The sequence below is a fragment of the Crocodylus siamensis genome, chromosome 4, assembly GCF_052110815.1.
Source record: "Crocodylus siamensis isolate JL-2025a chromosome 4, ASM5211081v1, whole genome shotgun sequence".
NCBI lineage: Eukaryota > Metazoa > Chordata > Crocodylia > Crocodylidae > Crocodylus > Crocodylus siamensis.
The window spans coordinates 207,161,356-207,187,769 of NC_143398.1; the positions used below are offsets into that span (position 1 = coordinate 207,161,356).

General features: G+C 40.5%; 1 protein-coding gene and 1 long non-coding RNA gene across 2 annotated transcripts in view; one reads left to right on the top strand and one right to left on the bottom strand.

The window, feature by feature from the left end:
* The window catches only part of ABCB11 (ATP binding cassette subfamily B member 11), an 85,254-nt gene that overhangs the window by 53,742 nt on the left and 5,098 nt on the right, over positions 1-26,414 (top strand). Inside the window, exons 17-27 of the mRNA XM_090045543.1 lie at positions 245-446; positions 1,507-1,585; positions 3,977-4,112; positions 7,408-7,575; positions 14,205-14,309; positions 14,403-14,564; positions 18,811-19,014; positions 22,073-22,314; positions 22,431-22,587; positions 23,731-23,928; positions 25,231-25,437. Of these exons, the coding sequence (XP_089901669.1) occupies positions 245-446; positions 1,507-1,585; positions 3,977-4,112; positions 7,408-7,575; positions 14,205-14,309; positions 14,403-14,564; positions 18,811-19,014; positions 22,073-22,314; positions 22,431-22,587; positions 23,731-23,928; positions 25,231-25,437 (1,860 nt within the window). The remainder of the gene's footprint in view (positions 1-244; positions 447-1,506; positions 1,586-3,976; positions 4,113-7,407; positions 7,576-14,204; positions 14,310-14,402; positions 14,565-18,810; positions 19,015-22,072; positions 22,315-22,430; positions 22,588-23,730; positions 23,929-25,230; positions 25,438-26,414) is intronic.
* LOC149867506 (uncharacterized) lies at positions 21,976-26,285 on the bottom strand. The gene is made up of 3 exons (XR_016442075.1): positions 26,147-26,285; positions 24,932-25,106; positions 21,976-22,109 (listed from the first exon to the last, which is right to left on the bottom strand). It is a non-coding gene; the product is annotated as an uncharacterized LOC149867506 (long non-coding RNA).

Genomic DNA, 26,414 nt, shown 5'->3' on the forward strand with positions numbered 1-26,414 from the left:
AGTGGGGCTCACAGCTCCCAATGCCCGGGGCAGGGCCAAAGCCAGACTTGCCAGGGTGTAGCTTAGACCCGCCTGCCCTGGGAGCGATTTCCGTGGCCTGGCCTGGCCTGCCTGGAGTCAGAACCAGGAGCCCTGTGCTCTCAGGCAGTGGCTCCAGCCACCTTACTGACTCATGTAGACATGACCAGCATATCTCAAAATGTCTGCGTACTGTCCTAAAAATGTTGCTCCTTCTCTCTGTCAGGGTCGTCTAAACCGCACTGCAATCTCAGTGACTCATCGTCTCTCCACAATCAAAACTGCTGATGTCATCATAGGGTTTGAGCATGGAAGGGCTGTTGAGAGAGGAACACATGAGGAGCTACTGGAAAGAAAAGGGGTTTATTTTACACTGGTGACTTTGCAAAGCCAAGGAGATAAAACACTTAATGAAACAGCAGTAAAAAGCAAGTCCCTTGCCCTTCTTTTATGAAATGGTATAAAAGTCTACAAAACATAGATTTTTTTATGTTAGATGATTGTTTTTCTTTAGTTTTTCTGAAGGCTGAATGTTATTGTCCATAAAAGTGATACACTGATAGCACTGGCTAAAGGGTATTTTGCACTCATGGCCTGAATGACCTTTCTTATATAAATCTGGCACAGTATTCTTCCTGGCCTCCAATGCACTGACATTTTATATCTTAATTAAGTGCTGACAATTCAACCATGTTGTATTTGAAATACAGGCAACTTATGGACTGGTAAGTCCACATTTTTTTTCCTAAAGGCATATTTGAACCCAGGCTTCTAGAAATGAAAGACTGAAGGACTCATATGTTGTACTGCTGTGAAGCAACAGACCTTGAATATGATTATCTTTGAAGGATGAGAACAACTTATGGTACAAACATACTGAAACAGGTTTCAATAGCTACGGCCAGTTTCAAAATGAGATGATCATTAAGTCCACATTAAATTCCCTAACATTACTATGTCTAATGCAAAGGTACAGAGAGTAAGTGAAGTTTCCTACAAATCATTCCTACTGTGGATTAGGGATAGTTTTCTGTTTTACAAATAAACAGCTAGTTTAGATTAGGGGTATCAAACATCTGGCCTGTGGAGCCCTGTCACATCTGGCCTGTGGTGCTCCCCACGGATTCCAGTTGGGACACACATGCCACATGTGGCATGCTCCAGACCAGCCTGTATGCCATATGCGGTACTCAGTGCCCCTAGCTCCAACTCCATGCCAATTACCTGGTGTGCAGGGTTGGTCCAGGACACGTGCCTCATGTGGCACATGGAGCTGGTCTGGGTGGTATATTGCATGCAGTACCTATATGAGACCAACTCTGCACCCTGGAGCCATGCTGCAGGCCCAGTCTCTGGACCTGATCTGACCACACACCAACCCCATGTCACCCATATGGGCTGCAGGGCTTGGTGAGTTTGATACCCCTGGTTTAGAACATGTTCAGTTCTAATATGAACTAAGGAGTGTCTAACATTTATGTTTTACAGTAACAGAAAATAACTTGCTTGAGCCAAACCTTGAGAGAGTGCAGCCTTTTAGAAGAGGGAGCTATCGAGCCAGCTTGCGGTAAGCCTTTCTAGCTGCCACACCTCTTGATGCATCTCCACATGTCCATATTTTGTCAGGTTTTCCTCAATTGCATGGATCCTGCATGGTATCCTGCGTCTGATGCAGACAAGGTATAAGGTACAGGTACAATCCAGTTGGAAACTTGTAGATTGTTTAACAAGTGCCTTATGCAAAGCTCATCAAGTCCATGAAAAGACAGCTAAATATAGATCCTCTTCACTTTCTCTGCATGCTAAGCTTATGTCCTCATACTTAAGGTGAGGGCATGATACACATCCCCAGTCCTGGTGTCCTGCACAGGTACAAAATGGCTATAAGACAGGTCAAATATTCCTCCTTCATTAACATATTTGAGGTGGCAGAGGTGCTATCTTCTAGAAGAGGAGTACCTGATGGGGTTTGTGTCCTGGAGCACTAGAAGGAAGGCAGAAGGGATTAGGTTTCCAGTTATGCAGCGCAGAGTTTCATAGTTTCATAGTTTCTAGGGTCAGAAGGGACCTGAGCAGATCATCTAGTCCGACCCCCTGCCATGGCAGGAAAGAATACTGGGGTCAAACGACCCCAGCAAGATGTGCATCTAACCTCCTCTTAAATACCCCCAGGGTAGAAGCCTGCACCACTTCTCTTGGAAGTTGGTTCCAGACCCTAGCCACCCTGACCGTGAAGTAGCGCCTTCTGATATCTAAGCTAAACCTACCCTCTGCCAGCTTGTGACCGTTATTCCTGGTCACTCCTGGTGGTGCTCGGGGGAACAGTGACTCCCCCCAACTAGTTTAGTTGGGGCAGATTGCTGCTGTATCTCCAATGCTTTCCCCTACCCTTATAACTGTTTACTACCCTTACATCAATTTTATAAGGTGAGCAAGAATCCAAAGTCCTTAATTCAGTGTTGGATGCAAGGCCAAGGCCAGGTTAACTTGGCTTTTAATGGTGACACCTAACACCTTCCTTCACAACAGTGGCATCTCCCATGGGGAGGGGGATGACAAGGGGAACTCTGACTTTGCTCTGCTCCACAAAGGCTAGAGGATCAAGCCCCTCTCCCTCTCCACCTCCATCTGGGACCCTCCTTTACATTGGCACCCAGGTCTCGTTCCTGGTCGCTCTCTTTTTGTTATGCTATTGAACACTAGCATCTTCTCAGCTGAGTAGCTCTCTGTCCCACTCATGCAGTAGACATTAACTTTTGCAAGACCAAGAATGGGGGCTTTATTTTGTAAAGCCTGCTGACTGCAACTTCTGTAATAATGGATTCTCAGCCAAGCAACACCATATAAAAAAGGGTGGAGTCGTCCATGGTACTGACAACATCTGGACCACATGCTGTCCTTTAGTGAACAGGGTAGTGGAAAATGATGTAAAGCACTACTTAACATACAAAGCAAGGACCCGGATTCTGGCCTAACATTTTCATATTGCACTCTTCATATTCATGTTAATCACATATCTATATTTACTTTATCTACATATAAGTTGATAGCATGGAAAAATAATTTCTTTGGAATTTAATCATTCTGTTTTGGGAGACTATATTTTCTTCACATCTAAGGACATTTTTATTACTACTGCTACATAGGCTGGGACATTAAAATTGTAATCAGAGACAGAACTCCAAAGGTGTACCCCAAAACTCCTTGATGGGACTTGCTTAGCAGTGCTTTAGAAATAGATTATAAGGAAACTATTTCTCTGACTACTACTGTTACTACATTACTACTATATTACTACTACTACTACTACTGGGATTTCACATTCATGTCTGTAATCATGGAATTTCTTTCCAGAGAGCAGGCATCTTGTGATTCAGTACGGTATTTATTAATATTAGAGGGAAGCAATTCAGACAACACTGCCAAAGCAGCAAATGTAAGATGCTGAGATCCCAGATCTCGAGACTCCATATTGTCAGGCTAGGTGGAAAGCTAGCATTCATGGCATTACTGTATTCACTGTTCATGTTCCACTACTGTGTGAGGTGGTGTGTAGTACAAACTACTTTACAGTGACTGACAGATCTGTAATGAAATTGTTTTGACTGTATTGAAGGAGCATCACTTCTCTGATGCCCTATCAAACATATTTCACGTGGAACAGAAATTCTCTGATTCCTTTAATGAGTAAACACTGTGACTTTGGTATAAAACCACAGTGAGGGTTGAGTTATGCACCCCTGAATAGAGTAGAAAAGTAATTCCAGTTCTTCCTTCTGCAGTTTAGGAGCTTCAGGAAGGTGGTGGATAGAATTTGTAGGAGTCCTTAAATTTGTTTCAGTAAGCCCTGATTTCAGATTATTATCTAAACTGATATGAGAAATGAACCATCCTTGAATGTGAGTATGATGTCATCTAGCCCATGAGGGACAGATCTTTTCTATCTTCCATTTTACAGCACTTCAATTCGGCAGCGTTCCAGGTCTCAGCTCTCTAATGTGGTACCCGAACATCCATTTGCCATTGCAGGAGACCACTCAGATGCTGTATACAATATGCTGCATTATGATGAAGACTTTACATCTTCTAAAAAGGTTAGAAACAATAATTCACCACTAGATTGCAGACAGACAAAGCATGTTTTTATGTTATTTGGCTTTGCCTATTGCCTATATGGTATTGTTGGAATTATATCATCCATTCTGTGTCCAAACAATGATATTACTTCTGGTCTTCTCCTTTACCTTAGCTTGATACTGCTGTTAGTGGCTTTGATACATATTTGCCCAAAGGCAAATCCTAGTAGATTGTATGTCTGGTTGTAAAGGATTTGCAGTAAGTGTACTCACAAAAGGAAATGTAGTACACAAGAAGGAAAGTGCTCATTTTGTGAAGCACAGCAGTCATTTAGAGGTGGAAATTTCATGGCTTGTTCAGTAATGAACTAGACCTTGAGGTCATCTGTACATGTAAAGTCAACAGGGAGTGTAACTGGAACTTGTCCCAGAGCTCATTGAAATTAATTAGTTTCATTCTCTCCACTTCACTGAGCTTTGGATCAATTTTTTGGTGATCTGGAAATGGTGCAGAACTGAGTATGCGGCATATTTATTAAGCAACTGCCTTGAAACTGCCAGCACCAGTTAGAACTGCTTCTCTTTGGTGCAGGGCACTATGTGAATAAATACAGTACAGTCATCAGGGAAGTGACTTGGGCATCTTAACGATCAGAAAAGGAAAAGCAGGACTGTCTCACCCACTCAGTCTTGCAAATTTCTACCAGATAGATACTGAAAATGTTTGTTCCCTGGGTCACTTCCAATATGACTAAAATATATGATCGAGGTTCAGCACAGTACTTGTTGTTATAACCATCCTGTCTCAAATTAAAGCACAGACTAAGTAATAACTGGGTGATGAATATTCTAAATTTACTGAGACTAATTATAAGTATTCTGCACCTAATGTGAAGATATTTCATATAAGTGAAGTATAATTACCAGTAGTATGTGGGCTTGGCTCAAGGTATAATTTTTGTTCTAATCACAGTTCAAGCACATTGATCTGACACAGAATCTGTTCAAATGCCTTCAGCACCACTGCTTTAAAATATTCCATGAACAATAAAATAAGTCCCCTTATTGAGGAAATAATATAAGAGTTCAGTAACAGCTCTTGCACCTGATAAGCTCTGGAGGAAGCAGAAGGTAAACTGCCTTAGCTGAGGTGGCTGAAGGCATTATAGCGGCATAGGAAAGCAGCAAAATGTGATGGTCCTAATTAACACCTAATGTAACTCAGTTGGAATCAGGAGTTACACTAGTGATGAATTCTCCTTGTCTACAGAGCCACTGGAGTAAGAGTGTTCTGTGATATACTTATGACACCAAGCCCCACACTGGAGAAGCACAGCCAGTCTTGCATAAGGAAAGAATAATAGAGGGAAGTGGGTTCCTTGCAGTTTCTCTCTTTACAGTAGCTTGAAATAAAGACTTAAACATAACATAAATAAGAGATGGGTTAATATATGTATTGTTGACAAAGTATTTTACCCTACACAAGACACTTAACTGCACAGTAGCATAGTTTACTGTGCAGTAAGCATCTACATGTGTACATGCTTAATATGCAGTAAACCTTGCTAATCATGAGTAAATTTACTGCCTGCAAATGCAAGTAGCAAATTTACTTTCGATTAGTAACAGTGCAGTAATGTTCATGTGACTGACCAGGAGCAAATCTGTTCCCAGTCACCTGTCCACCAGAGAATGGGAGATTGCTCCCTGCCCCCAGGAGCTCCCAGCTGCTAGAGCAGGCTCCACCACCCGAGCCTAGGCAGGGACTATGTCCTTCTGCCCTGGCAGCAGGGATCTCCAGGCCCACTGCTTCAAGATCATGATGGGGCATAGGGGGTGGGAGATCTTTATCTCGCAGTGCCAGCTCTGTGGTCGCAGGGCCAACACTGGAGTTAAGGGTTGCTGAGTACTGGCTCCATGACCGCAGAGCTGGTGCTGCTAAATAAAGATCTCCCAGTACCAGTCCTGCTGTCACTGGGAGATAAGGGTATCCCAGTATTATGGAACTGGCACTGGGAGCTCCCTGCTGGTGGGGCCTGAGGAGCTGGGCAGGGAACATGATGGAGAGATTGTTTCCCACCAAGCTCCACACTAGCAGAGATGAGCAGGGAACAAGCTCCCCAGCCTGCTCCCCATCCAGCTCCATGTTTGTGGAGCTGAGCAGGGAACAACCTCCCTAGCTTGTTCCCCACCCAGCTCTGCACTTGCAGAGCTGAGTGGAAAACAAGCTTTGTGTGTGAGGGGCCAGTGCTGGGAACTGTCCTGTTCAGGGGCAGGTCCCAACCTCATGCCCTGATTGGGTGATTGAGGCATGGGGCTTGAAAAGAGCTACAGGGGTGGGGTAGGTCATAGCCCCTACCCCAACATGCCAGTGGGGCAGCTAGCAGTGAGCTAGCTGCTAGATACCCCACCAACACATTGAGGCAGGGAGTTGGGACCTTCCCCTCCCCTGCAGCTCTTTTCAAGTCCGCTGCCCCTGATCGGGGAGCCAGAGCCAGGTCTCCCTGCTGCTGGGGCAGGGGGACATTGTCCCCACCTAGCAGCCCGCAGCACCCTAGTTCTACCCAGGAGATATGTCTCCTGGCCCTGTGCTCCCTGCCAGCCCCTAGGCTAGCACCCAGGGGGGGCCTAGAGCTCCCTCTGGTGGCAGTGGGAGCCCATTGCAGGGCTCCAGGAGGTAGGAGCAGTTAGAGGATAAAACTTCCTGGCATGGTCACATGTGATCATGACAAAAGCCATAGTTTAGAAAAAGACTAGGCTGCCTGTTGAATTGAATACAGAAGGCAAAATTTTGCTCCCAGCTGTGCACAGAGGGATACTTTGCTCTCTCTACTTCCACAAAATGAAGCTGAGCTGCCTCTGTGACACTATGCATCTCCTTTTAAAATATGACGCAAGATTCTCCATAAGGTCCACATTGGTTTTGGGGACTGTTCAGGCTGGGGCTGGGGTAGAGGTGGTGTGATGGGTGAAGTTAGGGCTATGCGCCTTGCCATTACCTGTCCTTCACACATTGCTGGGGAAATACAATAGTACTTGTGTAATGCATACATGCTGAGTGTCTGCTCACTTGGAAACAGTCTAAGTGATGTGACACCACTGCTCTTTTAACTGATTGCTAGGAACTTAATGCCAAAGTTAAATTACCCAGAAATTCTCTGTGGATGTTCAGGAAAATGGTCTGAACAGGATAATGGAGGCTGTGAAGTGGAGCTCACATCACTAAGGCTGCCCATTGTGGGTAGATGAATGTTATCTGTTATAAATGTCATTGTAGAATGCTTTTGCTTCATAAATCCAATATATTTTGTAGGAAACTTTTGTTAATGACAAAGAAGGGGAAGTGGAACCTGCACCAGTTGCAAGGATTTTGAAATACAATGCTCCAGAATGGCCTTACATGTTGTTTGGATCTTTTGGAGCAGCTGTGAATGGGTCACTCAGTCCACTCTATGCTCTGCTATTCAGTCAGATTCTTGGGGTAGGTTCTGCTAATATTTTTAAACTACAAAGAATTGTTTTTGTTATTACTTCTAGACTGTTAACACCTAGAGCAGGCAAGAGTGCAGAGGAACCAACTGTGAAATAAGAATTGCTACAATTTTATCTCTGACCTTGACTCCTGTGGTTTAGGACAGTGGTCTCCAAACTTTATTGATCACGCACCCTATCAGTAAAAAATTTTTGAGCTTGCACCCCCAATATATGTATATTTATTTATTTATAAATTATATACATGTACTACTGTACTAATATATTATGTACATTATAAAACATACACAAAAAATAGAAATGAAATTGTCATTGTTTTTACCTTGCAATGTGGTTGATGAAGAGCTCTTACTAGGAGTAGGAGAAGTGTCAGCTCTGCCATTTTCTTGTTGTTCTCTTGTGCTCGCATTATTAGTATTATCTTCAATCTGCGGTTTCTTTGCAGGAATCTTTTTAAGCCACTTGTCCATTTTGTGAGGGTTAGTTTAGTTAAAACTAGATAATATAATCTGTAAATCCACTTAACCAGGCACATGTAAACTTCAATATGTCGCAATATGCTGAAAGCGAATGAACGCTTCTTCCCTCAGGATACCTCACGTACTGTACATGACACGTGACCATCCGACATACGGACTGAGTGAGGGCGCCAGTGTCAATCTGTATATTAAATATTAGTAAAGCTTAATTTCTTTCTTATTTTTTTCGATAAAAAATAAATAAAAATACAAGTTCTAATATTTTCTTCGCGCACCCCCTGGGATCGTCTCGTGCACCCCACTTGGGAGACCAATGGCTTAGGGCAAGGCATTTAACTGCTTTGTCATATATTCTAGTCAGTAAAATGGATAATTCTTCCTGCCTATCAGGAAGATATTCTGATGATTAAACACTGTTCTTGCTCTGTTCTATGTAGCTTCTTATATGAATTTCGTCAACATAATATTTCAACTTCTTGAAGAAATTAATTAAGTGTCATGACTCACTTCTATTGTGTATTTCCTTCTTTCTATTATTCTGTTTCAAATGGCAAAATTTGTGTTCAATGTGCATATATGCATACATGGTATGTTTTTGTAGTTTGAGGTATTGTACATAAGAACATAAAATGTCTTGTGGAAGTGTACACACTATCTTATGTTTGCTTTAGACAAGGCAGACTTGAAGATGTCCATCTGCTAATCACAGGAGATTTGTAATGCTCTCTAATATCTGTTGCGTTTTGTTCCATAGTCTTGGACTGTTCCCCAAAATTACTTTTGGTCAGATCTGAAAGGACTGAAAGTTAGGTGCTATTATCCTGAACTTTTAGGAGCTGGCCTCCTGAAATGGAATCCAAAACCCTGAGCTCTCTAATTAAAGTGAAGTGTTAGGCACATTGGCCCAAGATCTACAACAGCCAACATGTTCAGCAGTGTGTTCCCTGAAGCCCACACACTCCAAGTGCAGCCGCTTAGAACTAGCCAGTAGGTAATAATGGACTGGACAGTGTCCTGAATCTAGCCCCTCACTCAGGGCTGTAGGGAGGTGTCACAGCAGTTGCCTACAATCTTTCTGACAGTGAATGAGCAGGGGTCACTTTTCTTTTAAAATGAAGCAAAACTAGAAAGTGATGGTGATGTCCACTTTCTAACCAGTAATTTAATGGTCGTCCAGGATGTGAAAACTCAGGATTCACTTTCCCTGTGTACCTGAAAGGACTCAAACTCACGTCTCCAATATCAGAGGAGAGTGACTTAATCACTGGGATGTTCTCAATTGCTCCTGGTAAAGTTGTTCTACATTGTATAGAATAATAAAACAATCATTGGACAATACAACAGGAGTAGCTTAGTGGCACCCACCTAGGAGAAGACATCTTAGTTCTTTTCCATATTCCTGTGAATAATTTGTTATTGCATAAATGTGTACAGATTCATGGAAAATATCCCACCCCATACTAACCTACTACTAGCGGTTACGGCAATCTCCTAGGAAGCTGGAAAATTGGAGGGGCGTCTTCCTTATCTTAGCTAAGTGGTCTAATCACAGCGCTACTGATTAAAATGAAAGGCTTAGGTGCCTAACTCCCAGACAGAGTTCAGGATTGTGAATCCTGATAGGAGGGAGGGACCACCTTTCAGTCCAAAATTAGGGACCTAATTCTATGTGCTAGACAGAAGTAGGATTTAAGGCACATCCTAGTCTTTGACATATCTTGTTGGCTATTAAGGTGGCTCTCTGGTTAACATCGTTGGCTTTGTGGACCCCACTGTAGACACTTATGCATTGTCTAGTAACCTGGGCCCCTAACTCAGGGCTGTGGACAACACTTGGCAGTATGGGACTTAACTGTGAGGTGCTGTAATGCTCACTGTTGGGATGGGTAACTCTCTTTGGGGATTTATCAAAGGAGCCCTATATCAAGTTAGGTGTCTAATAACTTTCCAGATCAGTACCTCAATACCTTCTGCAAGATGCTTCATTTTCCTGGTTGAATGTATCATCTGCAAGCCTGAGTCCCAGTGAGAGGGAGTTCACTCAGCACTTTGTAGAAGGCGTTGCAGTTTCCAGAAGAATTGGGACCTGACTTTCAAAACAAATTCCATGGCTTCTTATTCCTAAACTTAAAAGGGTTTTGCTGTATTATTGCAGAGCCAGGCACACAGCCTGGTAATAGATGGAGCACACATCCTACTCCAAGAGCTACTTGATACTGATGATAGATGTATTGTCCTGTGCTCTAGGAAAAATAAACTCAGGAAAGGAAACAAAACACATTTGCTAAATAGAAAGCATCTAGTAGAATGGGAGAAATGTTTTCAGGGTACTCAGATGTTACCACAAACAATAAATAAAGGACCAGACAAAGATTTTTAGCAAGAAATCAGATCATGAATACAGGCAAAAGCATCAGTGTATGCACAGAGCTGGCTAGTTCCATCTTACATTACAAATTTTCAGGGGCAGACTATATCCCCAGTGAGGTGAACTGGCTCTCCTGCAAGCAAATACTAACTACATTTTCAGCCACAGGGTGCAGTTTGGGAGGAGCGATGTAGGGGATCTGAACTATGCTCCCAGTTTATAAAAGCACTTCAGCACATGCATAGCTATCTCAGCTGAGACCGTGCTTTATTTTTTGCACATGCTTAAGTCCTCTTGACTGTCCTGCTTTCTTGAGACCAAGGCTTGTACTAGGTACCCTAGCATGAACAGCAACTGGCTCAGTCATAAATTTTGTTGGGACTCTTGCAAACTTCATACTTACCTGGAAGCAGCACATATTCTCCTCCGTATCTGTCTAGGCTTGTCTCCTTTAAGGAATGTGGGCATAACCTGGCCCTATCCTCATAACATCCTTATATCCTGTGGAGAAGATTCACTTCCATTGACTAGCCTTACTGAAGTCAGTAACAGTTTCGCTATTGACTTAAATGTTAAGTAGGATCCTTGTTCAGTTTCACTTACTATCCCGCTCTGAAGATGATAGGCAAATATAATATATTTCTTTATAAATAATTATGTACAGGAATAATTATGTACTTTTACACATTTAGCATAATTCCAAATAATTTCCCTTGATAATGACTGGCTCTTAAACTGTGGTTCCTAATCTGTGGTCCATTGACCATTGGTGGTTCACAGATGACACCACCTCATCCCCCTTTTACAATTAGTAGTTTGATGATAAGAATGCCAGTGATTCACAAGAAATAGTGAGCGTTGTTAGCAGTGGCTTCCAAAACATTTGCCCAAAAGTTTTGGAAGCCACTGCTCTACAACACTTAGTTTCATCTAATTTATGAAAGAGACATAAGATATTCTATTTTCATGTGTTTTATGGATCACCTTAGCACAATTGAATGACTGAGCAGAGCAGACATGCAACTTGCTCACAGAAAGTCATAAGAAACCATGAAGTTAAATGTATTTCACTCCATTTCACAACTGCATTATTTATATAATCCAAAGCACATAGTGTTTTATGTATATATTAATATTTCTGAGCCCTTCAGCGTGCTTTCTGCTTCTACCATTTCAGGTGAAAGATGAGAGTAACCATAGTAATTAACATCCACTACATGGCAGCCATCTGTTGTTATCATGCTTGCATTGTTTGCACTAGCTATATACATGATGCTCACTTTACTAGTATTTTCTGCCATTTATATAAGCATTTAGAGATATATTTTGCATTTGCACTGTATTCTTCAATAGTAGAGAAGAAAACAAGAACTTACAGCTCTTACACTGTTACTAGGCATTGTTTACTAATTCAGACTCAGTATAGGACATAGTTTATAAAGGCACTAACTTTACCTTCCTGTCTCTCATTTTGTTCAGATATAAAATTGAACTAAATCCTACTGAGAAACAGTAGGATGCTGCATCTTCACTTTATCTTTTTTCGTACATAAATTACAAATATAAGCAAAAGTTGCTCACAGCCTGAGCTATTAAGGAAAAAATGAGTTACAGAAATGTATTGTAGGTAGCATCAAGCTGAAAAGAACTGCAGCAGATATATTATCATACGTTATGACCTTACAGTACTGAATAAATAACAAGAGACTGCATATTTTTTTTAAGTAGATGAAGCCAGTCAAGTCATATACTCTGCGATTGAAAGTATTAGCATAGAATAGATGTTTGGAACAAACTTTGTCTCAAAACACTAAATGGTATCCATCCAGGCATCATTATTTTTTCAGAGTTTAATTTGTTGCCAGGAAGCCAATATACAAAGTTAAAAAAAATACTTTGCAATGGAATTTCCAGTAGAGAATAACCATATTTATGAATTTCATACTCCACTTCCTTCTAAACACTTTTTTGGAGAGATTGTTGTTAAACCATAACTAAGTTTGGGTATACCTTTTAAGGCTAAAGTTTAAATGTAGTTTGTGGTATTTTATATACTGTAACTAAAAATAATGTTTCAGCATCTTTTCTTATTGTCAGCTATGTAGCCATAAGAATTTAAGATGGTTTAGATCTAAGTATTAGAGGTCAAACACCATGCTCTTTCCCAAGAGCGAGGCATGCTGGTATGTGAGCATGCCTTCTAAATAAATGCCCTGCTTGCCCAGCCCTAGTTATGTTACTGCCTATGCCCCTACTGTCTGGGTCTCTTTCAGATCCCCTGCTCTTCTTCCTTGCGGGCTAGCAAACTGTTCTGGGTTTAATGGGCATGTGCAGCAAGCAGCGTTATGTTCAATGATGACACTCCTTTTTGAATTTTATGGATCTAGATTTGGGCCTAACCTTTGTGGCTCAAACAGACCCCTCTAGATCCAAAGAAGAACTTATTTAATATGGTGCTCTGGATCTTAACTTCACAGCTAAGCCCGGTCTTTGGTTAGATTTAAGAGCGTGGCTGTTCAAACGTAATCCATCCTAAAGGATTTCAGACTTTAAATAAATATAACATAATTCAGATACTAAAACAAACTTATAAGGCAAGATTGTGCTTAAAGGTTTTTCATACAACAGGCTGTCACAAAATGAAACCTAGGTGGTAGTCTGCTTCTGAAGTTCTCATAGGAATCACTGTGAAAATGAACATTCAGGTTTCCTAAAGACAAAAGCACTTCAGTGCCCAGTGCTTACAAACTACAGAAATATTAATAGAAGTGTGATACATGCAAATAAATGAAAACTAAATAAGTGTTTAGGCTGTGTTTTTAATTTTTAAATTGGGAACATTTCTCTTGTAAGTTTAGCCTGGTTCTATTTCTTTATATTGCTACACTGTTATTCTAGTAAGTGTGAAATAATCAAATAATGTCTGATTTGCATTTTTTTATTTAAATATAGGTTGCCTCAGTTACAAGAAGTGTTTAGTCTTTTAACCCTGTGAATTCTGACAGTGGAGTAAAATAACCTTACATATGAGTTTCTACGAATGAAGGCAGAAAATAAAGCTGACTTCTAAAGTTTGCTGTCCAGACATTCAGAGGGTATAAATCAATAAGGCTCTGAAGTCAATGAAGCTACATTTATTGCAACAGCTGAACATCAGGCCCATGATGGCTCAACCTAGAGGTGTTCAACCTTCTAGCTGGGCTGAAGGAGTGCTGCAGGGCCTGTCTGTGGGCCAAATCCTGCATGCAGAGCCAGTCAGTGGGTATGATCTAGCACGCCTGTACATGCTGCCTCACTCTTGTATGCAGCTTGACCTTGTGTGTTGAATCAGGTCACATGCCAGCCTGACCCTGCCTGCTGGATCTGAACACATACTGGCCCAACTCCTCCCGCAGCCTTATCCTGTGTACAGAATCTGGCAGTGGAATGACCAATGGCTCTGCTGTGTGTTGGCATGATTTAGCAGATCAGGGCATATCATCCAGCACTCAAGGCTCTCCATGGGTCTAGAAATTTGGCAATAGGGGAGTGGCAATTAACCCTGTCATTGTTCCCTCATTGCCAAATTCTTGGAACCATCCACAGGCCAAATGACAAGTCTTTGGGCCAAATCTAATTCACAGTCCAAAGCTTGAGCACCACTGGTTTACTCTCAATTTAAGGGACCAATTTTATATCCTGTCCATTATGATAGGGAAATTCTTCCCACCTTGCTAAGCCAGGTGCCTCAACTGACAATCTAATGTTTATACTATTCCATTTTTTTTCAAGACCTTTTCCATTCTTGATGAGGAAGAGCAAAGATACCAGATAAACACAATCTGCCTGCTCTTTGTGTTTGTTGGTGTTATGTCACTTTTCACACAATTCCTACAGGTAATAGAAATTCATTAAACTTTCTTTTGCTTGTTTCTTTTTCTGTGCATACATTTGTCTGTACAGTAACTGTGTTTGTTCTTGTGCTACCAGGGATATGCATTCGCTAAGTCTGGTGAGTTGCTTACAAGACGATTAAGGAAAATTGGTTTCGAGGCTATGCTGGGGCAAGAGATTGGTTGGTTTGATGACCACAGAAACAGCCCTGGTGCTTTGACAACAAGACTTGCAACAGATGCATCACAGGTTCAAGGGGTAAGAAATCAGCTTGAAGCAATAATTTTACTATGCTGCTTGCTAATTGATTGACTATATTGGTATGGTATATCACAAAAATAACAAGAGAATATGTTGTAATATACATCTATCTATCATTCTGTCCAGTCCCAATCTGTGTCTGTCAAAGACAGTGGTTCTTAACCTATTTTTTGGCTCACAGCATCCTTCCACTACTTTTTAGAATTTAGTAGCAGCCCATATCAAAAATTAATTATACTCATTTTTGCACTATGAAAAAATAATAGAGCTATTCTTCTATTATAAATAACACAGAAAGATTGCAACAGTTGATCATGTTTTTTGACCCCATGCATTCCTATTTTGAAATCTCTGCACACGTCCAGACAAGCGTGCACGTGCATTTCCCTAGGGACAAATAGCAGCGGCACATAGTTGTGCCACTGCTACTTGCCTCTGGGGAACACCGATGCATACATGCTCTGGTGTGTGGCAGCTCCCTTTGGGTGGGGTAGTGGAGGCTGGGGCACCACATTTTAGCACTTCCTACTAGATAAGGATGTGCACTGCTCATTACTGTATTGAAGTGGTTCTCGATCTTTTTGAACTTGAGATGCACCTTTCTAACTTTTGTGAATTGTGTGGAACCTACTATAAAAACACTAATTTATATAATACAGTTTGCCTCCTTTCAGAGGGGTCCAGCAGTGGGGAATGAAGGATCATCCAGGCAGGGACAAGCCTGAGTCTGTGCTCATCTACTTAGTTTCTCTCTTAAAACCTCACTTATCTCCTCATACCTGTGACACCATGTTCAAAAGACCTCATGGCAACCCAGGGTTGAGAATCATTGCTATATTATTACTCCTCTAACAGATATGAAGTGTAATTTTATTTGGCTGTAAAGCAAGTAACCTGTTTCTAGAAACTCAGGAAGAAATGTATGGGCATCTTCATTTTTTTCTGTTTAGTTTAACTGGCAACCACAGCCTAATTTCTTTTCATTTTTTGAAGGTTTTTAGTGGTTTAAAAGAATGAAAAAAATTTGTTATCTGTAGCATCCTGCTGGCATCCAACATTATTACTGAATGCCTGTACATGTGTGGAGAGGCTGCTCTGATGCGCTGTAACTGCAGCACGTCAAAGCAGACTCAATTAATTGAGCTGCTAGAGCATGCTAGTTAGTAGGGCTGTGTTAAGCTTCAGTTCCTGATTCAATTTGGCAGAGATTCGGCCCAATTCAGTGGCCGAATCTCTGAATCTGAATCAAATCAGAGGACCATTTAATCTCTCCAAATTGAATCAGAACCCTCCAAAGTGATTTGGAGAGATTTGGAAAGATTTGGTGATTTGGACATAGACGCAGCTTTAAATGTCTTTTCTACATTCCACTAGGTAGCAGGTGGCTCGTGAATGCTGTGATTCTGGGGCACATGGGGTGTCTCACAGGAGCATGGGGGCTCCCCAGCACGCTCAGCAGCAGACCTGGAAGTGGACCAGAAGCACTTCCTGTCCACTTCTGGGTCTTCCTGGAAGCACTCAGGGCCTCCCCCCCGCGCCCCCTGGCTTAGTGACTGGTGCCTCCTGGGTCTGGGGGGGGGCTCCCAGGGAACCCCCGCAGCCAATTGCTGAGCCGGGGGGCACAGTGGGGCCCTCTGCATGCTCCCTGGTGGACCCGGAAGTGGACCAAAAGTATTTCTGGTCCACTTCCAGGTTCACCACCAAATATGTGGAGGGCCCCCTCCCCCGCGCACTCCTGTGGGACACTCCATCTGCCTCAGCATTGCAATGATCACAAGCTGTGCTGGTACCTCGGGGTATGTAGAAGAAACATTTAAAGCTGTGTCTACATCCAAATTGCTGTTTCTCTGAATCCGCACTGAATCTTCAGATTTGAATTCGGCCAAATTGAACCAGGGATAGTGATATGAATCAACTAATCGAATCACTGTCCCTGATTCAGGCCAAATCTAAATCGAATAGAGCCCACTTCGTACACCCCTACTAATTAGCACCCTCCTGCCAGCCTCTGTCTCTAATGTATCAGCATCACTGCACTTCAAAATGGTGGTGGTGGCACTTTAATTAAAGCTCGTTCACTGAGCTTTAAAATGCCCCTGCCACCATTTTGAAGTGTGGGGATGCTGATACACAAGACATTGTGGGCACTTTTAAGTACAGTGGCTCTTAGAGCCACTTTAATTAAAGTGTTTCCCCTACCGGAGCACATGTAAAAACGCCCTACAGAGTCTGAGAAAACATTAGTAAACCACTTCTTACATGCAAACACTTACAGGTTCCATTTTAATTTGATTATGATTTTTTTTAACACTAACTGCCTTACAGAACCTTTATTAAGGGAGACTTTGTTTTAGGTCAGTGATTTCAATTAGGGTGTTGTGGCACCCTGGGGTGCCTTGAGATCCTTTCAAGGGTGCCCCAGTGCACAACACAATTTTAGTACTGTTAGACAACATAAACCCAGAAATTTCCAAAAAGAGCCCATAGTTTAAAAAACATTCTGCCCTGTTGTGGTCTTTCTGAGTTCTTTGCAACAGGAAAACTGCTCTACTAATTTTCCATAGTCAAAAAATTAGTGAAAACATTTCCAAGGGGTGCCTCAAATATAATGAAGGTTGCCTCTAATTGAAAAAGGTTGAGAATCACTGTTATAGACCATGTTGAGATTGTTGTCACTGGACATGTCTACATGAGATAATACTGTGCAGTGATTACTGCACATTTATTTAGCACTTGTATAATCAAGTACTACATAAATGCACAGTAACCAGAGTTACTGCATAGTGACACCAGCAAACACCTTTTAAATGATGCTACTGGGCAGTAACTGAATAATACTGAGTGAGTGCGCATCACAGCACCAACAGTTATAATATACTACTGTGTAGTATTATTCAGCTATTGCGCGGTCAGTGTCTTGTGTAGATGCGCCTATTGTAATCTTCACAGAAAGCCAGAGCCAGGAAAGGAAGAAAACCAAGAATTTTTTTCAACCACAAAGCTCAAAAATTGTAGTTTCTGAATTCACTGAACACCAGAAAGATTTTTAACTTCTGCTTTGCCAGGCATAGGTTTTCCACGTTACCCGTTCAAAAAACATAAGTCTAATGTTGTTTATTATATGCCTACACTGTCTTTGCATCTTTTGATAGCCCTCAAAAATATTTTCCTGCTTTGCAATAGTTTTCCCACAGAAATGAAATACACTTGGCTCTCTATAGCTGTCAATTTAAGGACATATAAAAATACAAAAAATGAATAAATGGGAATGCCATATCTAATGCAGAAAGAAATGGGGAGAAACACCTTAAGTTCATGCAGGCATGTCTGTAGTTCCACATCCAAGTTTCCCTACAGTTCTATGGGGTTTGGATTCAGTGTTCCAGTCCAGTCCAGAGCCACCTCTGATGTGATGGAGCCTTTCAGTGGGATTTTGTGGGCCATCCCATTAATGCCCTCCTCACTAGGGATTAGGAACTACGTACCATTATATGGTCCAGGGGACAGATGGAGACTCCTAGAACTGCCACTCTCTGAGGTGCTCCACTTCTCATAGTTCCAGTACAGAGAGGACATGGAGAGGAAATCTGGATGCTGGCACTTCATGGTGTAGTGATGAATCTGAAATCAAATGACTGAAAACAGCAAACTCTTGTTTTGCAATACACCGCATTTAAGTTATCTCTTAGTGAAGTTAAATGCATGTTGACCTGAAACAGGTGCACACTTGAGTAAATACACTAAAGCTGTCAAAAAGAAAAATGTCCTGTAGGCACACAAGGCAAATAGATACTCACCAGCAGTAAAAATTATAATAAAGGAGCTTTAAAAATGTACCTGGTAAGGAGAAATAAGAAGTAAAGCACCTATAATGTGTTCCTTTCTAAATCTTTGTCAAGTATTTCCAGAGAGTGTTCCTGATTCTGGGATTGTTACATTGTCTTAGGTTATAGACCTTCATATAGGCTTCTCTGTACTATTTAAACCTAAACAAATGACTATTTAGGCCACGTGCAGCATTCAGATGCAGGTAAACAACCTCAAGTGAGTCAATTATATAGTAAAACTCATCCCTGATTAAGTTACCTTTACATCAATTAGTGTCAGGAATATTTTTCTTTAATCCATGATCCATAAGAAAAGAGAATATTTGGGCCGAAGTACTCCTCTTTATGTTTGTCTTTGACTGGTATTATCAGGAGAATAATTGATTAAACTTCCTCCCTCCATCCTTTTTTCCTAGGCTACTGGATCTCAGATAGGAATGATTGTCAACTCCTCTGCCAACATTGGAGTGGCCATTGTCATCGCTTTCTATTTCAGCTGGAAACTAAGTCTTGTTATACTTTGCTTCCTGCCCTTTTTAGCCTTATCTGGGGCTGTCCAGGCTAAAATGCTGACAGGATTTGCTTCTCAAGACAAGCAAGCTCTGGAAGCTACTGGGCAGGTAATATATATTTTTTTTAAATGCTAAAACAGAGGATCATATGCCACACAAGTTATCAAATCATGTGCACTCTTGCTCACACACACTTTAACTTCTGTTTGGACTGTGTTGTTATTCCATGCAAAGAGGGACAGCTTCAACCAGGAAGACTTGAACATGCCCCATTCCAGAATATTTTATGGCTGTCTCCTACAGTTATGCTGTCCTGGGAGATGTGTGTTCAAATCCTAACTGGCAGAAGGGGAAATAAAACTACATCTTCCACATGCTCTGTGAATGTTTCAGCAACTAAGAGTTGTCACTACAACATCTACCACAGCCACCCCTTGAATGAAGTGACTATCCCTGCTTTGTTTTCTGTAAGCAAGTGCTTAGATACAAAAAAATGTTCAGGGCTGTGAATCCTGAGTGGAGGGAAGATTCTCCCTAGGAGTAAAGGCACCTAAGTGGGTCAGATTTAAGAAACGCCCCATTTAGTATTTCTTACTGTATAGATTAGGCAGCGTACTGGCCTTTTGTGGAACCTGGTCTTAAGTGCTGACCTCAACTATAGGGGATCTAGGCACCTAGCTAGGATTTATAAGTACGGATCTTAAATTGCAATGCTCTGTGTTCAATTGCCTACATCCCCTAGGTGAATCTAGCCCTGGGTGAACAGTCTGAGAATGAACATGACATAACCATTCAGAGAAGTTTAAAAGATGAAGACAAAATTCAGTTGATCGAATCCATCCCTCTGGAATGCAGAATGAATGGTGTATATATATCCCTTAAAGAAGAATTTTGACAATGCTGTGGCTCAAAGATATTAATGTTGTTTTGACCTGACTACTCCCATTTGGAAATACAGAAAAAGCACTAATTTTTAAAACAATGATACATTGGGAAAGGACACTCTCTTTTCCCAGAAGCTGAGATAATTCAGGATGTATCCTGTGGAATAGTGCTGGGGGAAGATCCTGTTGGGCAATTTTCAGTAGTAAGGAGGACAAAACTCCCAATCCAATCCTCCAGGAAGGATTTTACACACGTCATGGCCAGATGTATAAACCAGAGATTAGCTTGCTCTTTTCCCCTGTCCTTATAGCTATGCAAGCAATAACAAACCAAAGAGGACTGAGTTCTATTGCATGCTTTCTTCTCTCTGTTGTTCCCTGGGCAATTACTCAGTGTCCTACCATGAGTTTTCTAGGGGCTTTTTTCCTTTTTAGTTGGGGTATTGGCTCATGTGGGAACTCATATATGCCTTCTTGCATAGAACAGATATATTCTGTTGGCCTTGGCCTTATATTAAGAATAATTTTAAATGACTGCATGGTCCTATTGTGCTGACATGTGATATTCTATTAATTCTTAAAGTTTTTGCTGGAGCAACACTAGGCAGATTGGTGCTGTTGGCTGTGTGGGCTACTGAAAACTTGAAGGATAAAATATAATGAAAGCCATCATTATTTGGGAAAAGGGAGGATTAGACTATAGAAAATACTGACTTGCACACTGGAATACTAACAGAGTCCACCATCTATCATAGAGGGATATACAGTTTAAATAAACTGTAAAAAATAATGAGAACTAATTTAAATTATCCAGACATATTAATATACTAAATCTACAAAAAATCATATTACTTGAATTAATACCTCCGGACTAATGATGTCACTAATTAAACAAAGATGGGTTTCAACTCCTGAAAGTAAAAAAAAGAATGGCACTCACAGCTAATCATTCAGCCAGAATGGCTAAATTATTTATAGCAAGTGATAGATCAAAGTATCTTCTCCGAATTGAAAAACAAATTTCACCACAAAAATCTGATAAATGGCCAGGCCAACAGTTTCAACTCAGTGGAATGACCCAGAGGCCAGGGGAAAAAATATCACTGAATACTTCAGCAGTTTTTGCAATGTGTGACTCTGATCAGTGGTATTTTCTAATTTATTCACAAACATACCATCCGATACAACAGGTTTGCTTGAAGAAGATTCCATCATGATTCTTTATCTGCCATTTTAAATATAGGAAAATATAGTTTGAATACTTCAGTTTGCTGGCACTATTCTTCAAAATGCATGCCAATTGCCTGGGATAATGTTACTTGTCTGAAAAATCATGGGCTATTGACCCAAATAGATTTCAGAGATTCTTATGCAGGTTATTGTGATATACTGTGTGTGGGACATCTACAGGTCATAAATCAAAATGTAATAAGAACAGATCATAGAAAGGACAGTATAAGAGAAAATGCACATACTGAGCCTTTATAGTAAGTCACTGAATAGGTGATTTGCTAGCACATTAAAATTTAGTAGTAAATACAGCTTTTATATTTTGGAAAAGGTATAGACTTTAAAGATACAAAACTATAAACTAACATACTACACTTCCCCAAGATCATTTGTGTAATAATTAAAATAAGAATGTTTAAAAATAAATAGGCAGTCAAGAACATCTTTTCACATTTGATTGATACCACCATTCCTAAAGAAGATTTAAAATATTTATGAGTTTCTCTGGTTAGCTGGACATTGATGACAAAAAATGTCTTTAAGAAGCCCCTGTTCAGATTCATGTAGGTATATATTTCACAGCTCCATACATCCTATGTTGAGAAGGATACAAATCTCATGGTACAATACAATGAACATAGTCAGCATGGAAATTTAAGGAATGCATGGTGAGAACAGCTGAACTTCTGCGAGGGGGAACATAACACATGCTCTTATCAAGGAATAATGGTACCAGTTACTCATATAGCGTGAAATTCAGGTGAGAGGGACCACAGAAGGCTCTCCACACTGGAGATGTTTGCAGCAGTCTAGTCCAAGTAGAGCAGAGATAGCAGCCATGTTGAGGTTTTCTTCAGAAAAGACTCTTATATTATGGGCTAAGGCTTGTGTCAATGATTACTGGATCTGAATCCATTTTGTATATTATTAGTGTCTACAGTTGACCCAAATAATCATGCTGCCCTCTCATTCTAGCAGTCAGTCAGAAAGGTTTTCCTGCCATTTCAGATGGATTGTTAGGAGATTTACTTATATCTCCTTTTCTTTTCCAGATTTCCAGTGAAGCCCTCTCAAACATCAGGACTGTAGCTGGAATAGGAAAAGAGAAAATGTTTATTAAAGCATATGAAGAACAGCTTGAAAAGCCCTATAGAGCTTCAATCAAAAAGGCAAACGTTTATGGAATTTGCTTTGGCTTTTCCCAGTGCATAGTGTTCATAGCCAATTCTGTCTCATACAGATATGGGGGGTTTTTAGTTGAGAGTGAAGGACTTCATTATAGCTACGTTTTCAGGTAAGAATATACTCAGAGACAGAAATATACTATTGTTACAGAAATGCACTTGTTTCATGGAAATTCACAAGTAGTATATCAGCCCACACGGTCAAAACTTTTCTCCTTCGCTGCAGGGTGATCTCTTCTATTGTAACCAGTGGAACTGCTTTAGGAAGAGCTTCTTCCTATACTCCAAACTATGCTAAAGCAAAAATATCTGCAGCACGGTTTTTTCAACTGGTGGATCGTGTTCCTCTAATCAGTGTTTACAGTGACAAAGGGGAAAAGTGGGTAAGATTTGAAAGGAGCAATCTGAGAAATGTTATTCAGTCTAACAATAAAAACTGAAACCCAAAAACACCATGATCACCACTGTTTTGAGCAATATCATGTTTGAAGACTTGCTACGTTTGCTTGTCTTTCTGGTAGCGCTGAGCTCTGTGCTATACTGTAAGCACAATTCCTATAGTAATACAAAACTCCTCGTCTATTATAAGATTCTATTATAAATCCTTCTCCTATGAAGCAATATCAACAAATGGTAAAGGATTGATTTGAAAATAAGAAAATGTGTGACTCAAAGGTAGTATATTTCATATCTACAATTTGTATGTTAGAGTTAGTATCATCTAAATATAATTATAATTTCATTAAAATAAAATGAATAATAGGTATAACTTTGGTTTGTTGGCAATTTCAACAAATTGGGAGGAAAATCATATTGTTTCATACTGAAAATAAATTTTGGTGAGTGGAAAAGTTAAAATCATTTCAAGCTGAACTAAACATTTTGCTTAAGAAATTAAGAAAATTCTGAAATAAAGAGTCATTCAGACTAAAATATTTAATGCTTTTATCCTAGGTAAAATGAAATTCTACATTTTTTTCTGGAATGTTTAGGGTTTTTTCATATAAATTAGCAAAATTAAGCCAACATAAAAACATGTGTTGTTGCTGAATGCAGTTTTTTGTTTGTTTGCTAAAAGCCTTTTTGTGTTAAATATATTGCCCTCTGCTAAATTACACGGCTATTCTCTGCAAGCATTATAAACTATAAACACAATTGATACTACATGACATCAATTCTGAAAATTAAAACTGCTGAGTGGAGACAGGAGATTAACTACTTTGACAGCTCACTAAGGAATCACTTTTCAAATTGTAGCAATTTGTCAGTACTGAGTGGGGAAGCTACTGATAGAACAAATACAGGTGCATGGTTATAGCTAAAACCCCACTTTCCAGTACAGTCAATCCAGTCAATCTTTGGAGTCCTCAGTCTCCAGAATTGTTTCATAAGGATCCTGACTTGATTGACAGCAATATTACCAAAAATATTAATATCAGAAATGAGAATCACTCCTTATCAAATGTGATTTTATCCTTTAAAATTCAGTTTGGAGCTCAATCTGTCTTATTTCACTTTTTCATCAGAATGATTTCAAGGGAAGCATTACATTTCTCAACTGTAAATTCACATATCCTTCTCGGCCTGATACACAAGTTTTGAATGACCTCTCAGTGACAGTTAAACCAGGCCAGACACTTGCATTGGTTGGAAGTAGTGGATGTGGCAAAAGTACCTGTGTCCAGCTTCTGGAGCGTTTCTATGATCCTGAGAAGGGAACTGTGGTAAGTGTGCTTTGACAGTATAGCTCAAAGTGCTTGCTTACTGTAGAAATTTTCAAAATCAACCATTTGATAAAGAGTTACTAAGACACGTTTGGGGATCACCTCAGTGGATTTTCACAGCATCCATATCTTACCTCAGATTTACAGTCTAATATTTTTAAGTGATCTAATTTAGGTGAACTGAGACTGGATTTGTTTGTTGTTCAGTGAGGATCCAGAGGAATTAATATATCAAGGTACAGAAATCCAGGCACACAGATGGTTGGGTGTTGTAAAGAGCAGTATCTTCCCTTTTTTATTTTTATCACCCCATCCTCTTTCTCCAAAAATACAGCTCGTTATATAGATCTCTGGAGATGGCCAAGGAGAAAAAGGTCCTGAGACACTGAGGATAAGCCCCAAGCAGCCTCACTGGATGTTCACTGGCCCTCACTCTTTGCTCCTTAGAAGCCGGCTTATGCCACTATAAAAACACTCACCTGGGAGGTGGGAGACATGAATTTGAATCCTTTCTGATTGAGGTAGACCTAAAATTCAGGTCTCTGATTTTCCTAGACAAGTGTTCTTACCATTTAGGTGCCAGGTAAGAGACCAGCATGTTCAAGAGTGAAGTGGATGGGTATGCAATGCTTATATTAAATGCAATTCTCCTTCAAGCAGGCACCTCCCATCTGTAAAATCTGAATCTCAGCTTGATAGAAGTGCCTCTCTTGCATCATTCAGTCTGAGATCTAAGTTCTATGGAGAAGTAGGACTTCAGACACAGCTCAGTAGTTATTAACTAGCTATAACTGCCTCCCCTTCTGAGTGACTGGATGATTCTTAGGTGGCATTTAGGATGCCCATTTACTATTTAGGACATGTAGGCACCTATTTGTATTACACATTTTAGGCACTGAGGTGCCTAAATGGAGGCACCCTAGGGGTAACTTAGGACTGGACCCTAAGTCCTTTTGGCCTTGTCTGGTACCAGGAAGAATGGGGCTGAGCATGCCCTACTTACCTGAGTTCACTGTTGCATTCAGACCTGGAAATTCTCCAGTGAGGCAGCTCCAGCCTCATTCCCAGTGGCTGCTCTCATGTCCACCAGAGGCTGAAGGCTTGAGAGAGTCTTGGGGATAAGCTTGTAGTGTACCTTAGGATCTGGGTGCTCAAGGCACACTCTGCCTCTGGGACAGCTGTTGAAGTAGACAAGACTTCTGAGGATCTGGCCACGTGTGATAATTTTATATTAGTAGAAGCTATACATTCTTTGTTGGTTTTAGTTCTAAATTAATGTATTGCAATTTTTTTAACTGCCAGTTAATAGATGGACATGACACCAAGAAAGTAAATATACAATTTCTTAGATCTAAAATTGGAATAGTATCCCAGGAACCTGTGTTGTTTGACTGCAGTATTGCTGATAATATTAAATATGGCAATAATACCAAGAAGATCACTATGGAGAAAGTTACAGAAGTGGCAAAGAAGGCGCATCTTCATGACTTTGTTATGTCACTTCCTGCGGTAAGCACATACAGGGCCTTTCTAGTGAGACAACAGATAACAGGGCAGAGTGGGAAGGTACCCATTTTAATGGGGTTCATCATCAAATGAAACTAAAATGATTCATACTATTGCATTGTATTTTACTTTTACAGCTCTCTAAGTATGGTCAAAAGAGAAGACAGAATGTGGTATTTGCCATGATACAATTTTAAGGAAGCTTGGGTGGGTTTTTTCTTTTTTACCTATTGGGAACGTATTTTCAAAATTAATGAGCACACTAATGTAGTGCAGAGCAGTGTTTTCTAAGGGCTCTTATAGATGTACAGGGAGCCAGCTCCAAAGTGCTGGAAATCCAGCACATCAGAGCAGACTCGATTAATCAAGTCTGCTGGAGCACAGAAATTACCACACTCCAGCAGCCTCCTGCATCACATGTATCAGCATACCCATGCTGGAAAATGGCAGTGGGGTGCTTTGAAATAAAACTCATTCAATGAGCTTTAGTTCAAAGTGCCCTGATGATGTGTGGGCACTTTTAATTCTTTAATTGCAAGCTTCCTGGCAGAAACACCCTTCATCAGGCACTGGAGCAAAGATTGTAAAAGTTCTCGGTAGAAATGAAAGTTCATATTTCATTGGAGAGTTGAAGGTGGTAAAATTTCCTGTTTGGAAAAGTTAATGTTATATGCAGATTAGGCTCAGAGAAAAGTTGGAATAGTCTGTTTACCTCAAAATTGTTTGTTGGTAAGCAAGATATATTCATGTTTCCTTCTGGTTATGGTGTTTCATATTTCACAGAGTAAATAGATGGGATGCTTCTCTGGGCAGGTATTTCTTATCTGGTAGGGTGTCTCTGAACTCTGTTGTGAGGCTCTGTTATGATGCAAATTACCTCAAACAAAGGCAGGAGCAGTATCTCAGGTTTCAGGTGGTGAAAGTTGCTTCCTCCTAGTAAAATTATGATTTCATTTAAAAAAAAAAAAAAAAAAAAAAAA